The 2,918-nt window shown below is 59.3% G+C and overlaps 1 protein-coding gene across 1 annotated transcript in view; it reads left to right on the top strand.

Moving 5' to 3' along the window:
* MFAP2 (microfibrillar associated protein 2) overlaps window positions 1-2,918 on the top strand; it is an 8,667-nt gene that overhangs the window by 1,487 nt on the left and 4,262 nt on the right. The window contains exon 2 of the mRNA XM_017833375.1: window positions 2,510-2,580. Within this exon, the coding sequence (XP_017688864.1) occupies window positions 2,544-2,580 (37 nt within the window). The 5' untranslated portion in view covers window positions 2,510-2,543. The remainder of the gene's footprint in view (window positions 1-2,509; window positions 2,581-2,918) is intronic.

Raw genomic sequence — 2,918 nt, 5'->3', positions numbered from 1 at the left:
GGCTCCCCTGGCGGGATACAGGCTCTGGATCGGGGGGGGGGGGGGGGGGGGTGGATTTGAGGTGGAAAAACGGAGGTCGCTCCTGAGCTGTGGGGCCGGGTCCTTGGAACGGTGGGAGGATGATGTGTGATGGCTCTGGAGGAAATCCCAGATGGATGGGAATCCCTCCATCCATCATCCATCCATCATCCATTAGTCCATCCAAACACCCAGCAGCCTTGCCCCACGCTCTCCTGGTGGGATATAGACACTGGATCAGGGTGTTTTGGAGCCACAGGATGTCGGTGCTGGAATCCCATGGAATTCTGACACCTGGAGAAGCAGCCAAGGCCAGGATGGGCACCTCCAGCCCCTCTGGGTCCCCCCTGGGCAGGCCCCAGCCCCTGTCCCACAGCCAAGCTCTGCCAGCAGCCCCAACGCCCGGCAGAGCCTCCGGAGCCGCGCTGATCCCGCTCATCCGCCCACAATCCCTGTTATCCCGGGACACATTTAGCCCTGGTTAAATCCATGTCTGGGCCTTCCCGGGCCGTGGGAATCAGTGGGGACACGCAGGGCCCTGAGTGCCACCGAGGGCACCCTGGGGTGGGGTTGGGGGGCCGGGGGTGCTGCCCTTGGCACCCTCAGGGCTGGGCTCGGCCACCTCAGCCCGGCTCAGGTGGGGAACGACCCCGGGAGTGTCCCAAAGCTGGGAAGGGTCTGGAGTCACTTAGCAACACCTCCAGGGCCTTGAGGATCCTGGAGGGGATGTGGGGCCGGGAGGGTGAGCTGGGGGTGGGGTAGGGGCAGGACATGGTGGCCACGAGGTGCTGGGCCTTGGTCACAGGGACAATACAGGCCCTACAAGGGCTCTGGTGGCCCTGGGGACACGGGGACCAGGAGGGGCAACACTCCAGGTCTGGGGCAAGATGGATCCCTGTGAGGTGCTGCACTTTGGGGATGGGGCAGGATGGGACCCCAGAAGAAGCTGCTCTTGGTTGCTCTTGAGGCCGTGGTGACCAGAGGGGTTTTTTGGGAGGTGTCTCTGGTTTTGGGGGAGGACCTGGTCCCTGAAGGTACCTTTGGTGACCTTGGGGACGTGGTGACCAGAACATGCAGCTCTGGTGGCAGGACAGGACGTGGTCACTGGGAGGAGCTTTGGTGAGGACACAGTGGCAGGAAGGTTTTTTGGGAGACAGCTCCGGGTTTGGGGCAGGACATGATCCCTGGGAGCTGCTGGGCCTTGGGGGGGGGGCAGGATGTGGTCCCGTGGTGCTGATGAGGACTTGGTGGCCAGGAGGGTTTTTTTGGGAGACAACTCTGGGTTTGGGGCAGGATCCGGGTTTGGTGTCCCTGGAAGGTGCTGGACTGTGGTGACAGTGAGGACACAGGGGCAGGAAGGGTTTGTGGGAGAGAATTGTTGGGATGGTGCAAGACGTGGTCTCTGGAATGTGCCAGCCTGGAGATGGTCAGGATGGGATCCCTGGAATGTGCCAGCCTGGGGATGGTCAGGATGGGATCCCTGGAATGTGCCAGCCTGGAGATGGTCAGGATGGGATCCCTGGAATGTGCCAGCCTGGGGATGGTCAGGATGGGATCCCTGGAATGTGCCAGCCTGGAGATGGTCAGGATGGGATCCCTGGAATGTGCCAGCCTGGGGATGGTCAGGATGGGATCCCTGGAATGTGCCAGCCTGGAGATGGTCAGGATGGAATCCCTGGAATGTTCCACCCTCATGATGGTTGGGATGGGATCCCTGGAAGGTCCCACACTCCACTGATGGTCAGGATAGGATCCCTGGAAGCTGATGGTGCCTCCATTCCCACCTTCCCAGTGTGCCAGGGCTGGAGCCTCATTCCCACCAGGATCTGGGATGTTTTTGGGGAGAGTTTCTCTTTTCCCTTCAGTTTTCCCCCTGGCTCTGGCTCGGGATGAGGGGCAGGGCTGCTGGCACTCCTGCCATCCCAGCTCATCCCAGCCTTGCCCCATCTTCCTGCCAGGAAAAGCAGACTTGGAAAACTCCAGGGAAACAGGAGCGCCCAAGGCTGCCAAACCCCAGCCTCTGCACGGGATTTTCCTTCAAATCCCTATTTTCCCTAAAATCCCTATTTTCCCCCTCAATTCTCTGCATCCCTTTGGATTGAGGGGCTGCATTTCCCAGCAGGGAACCCCCAGAACGAGCCCTTTCCCAAGGAATTGGGTTGGAAATCCCAGGAGAGGAGCCCCAGAGCTCCCCTCCGGGCTCTGTTGTCCCCGGGAGGTCCAACCCTCTCCTCCCCCATCCCGGCCTTTCCCATCCCCGTCCTGCCTCCGGGTATTCCAGGGCTTGGTCCTCGCGAATCCCCCGGGAATTGCGGGGGGGGGGGGGGAAGCCCCGCCTGCCTTTTTTGGGGAAAGTTTCTCAATTTCGGAGGGTTTGGGGAGGGTTTTTTTTTTGGAGCGAATTCCCGGGGGCATCTCCGTGTGGGGGGGCTGGGAATGGGGGGTTCCCTGGGCCCCTCCCCCGATCCCTCGGCATTCCCTCTCTTCCCAGACTCCTCCGGCTGCTCCTCCGTCATTCCAGCAGGATGAGAGGGACGGGGCTCTTCGTGCTGTGCCTGCCAGGTGAGAGGCCCCTCCCCAGGGCCACTTTAATTATCCCAATCCTGTTTTCCAGCTCCACAGCTCCATTTTTACCATCCAGCCCCTCATTTCTGAACTCAGACGTATCTTAGAGGGGCCAAACCTTCATTTTTAGGGTCTAACCCCTCATTTTTAGGATCTAAATCCCTCTTTTAGAGCTAAACTCCTCATTTTTAGGTCCCAAAGCCTCAGTTTTAGGTCCCAAATCCTCATTTTTGAAGCCAAAAGCTTTGATTGTCTTGTTGAAAACCTTGTTTTTAGGGTCTAAACCCTCATTTTTAGGATCTAAATCCCTCTTTTAGAGCTAAACTCCTCATTTT

Source organism: Lepidothrix coronata, unplaced genomic scaffold (genome assembly GCF_001604755.1).
Source record: "Lepidothrix coronata isolate B3197 unplaced genomic scaffold, Lepidothrix_coronata-1.0 Scaffold214, whole genome shotgun sequence".
Taxonomy (NCBI): Eukaryota; Metazoa; Chordata; class Aves; order Passeriformes; family Pipridae; genus Lepidothrix; species Lepidothrix coronata.
This window is presented reverse-complemented; position numbering and strand designations above follow the sequence as displayed.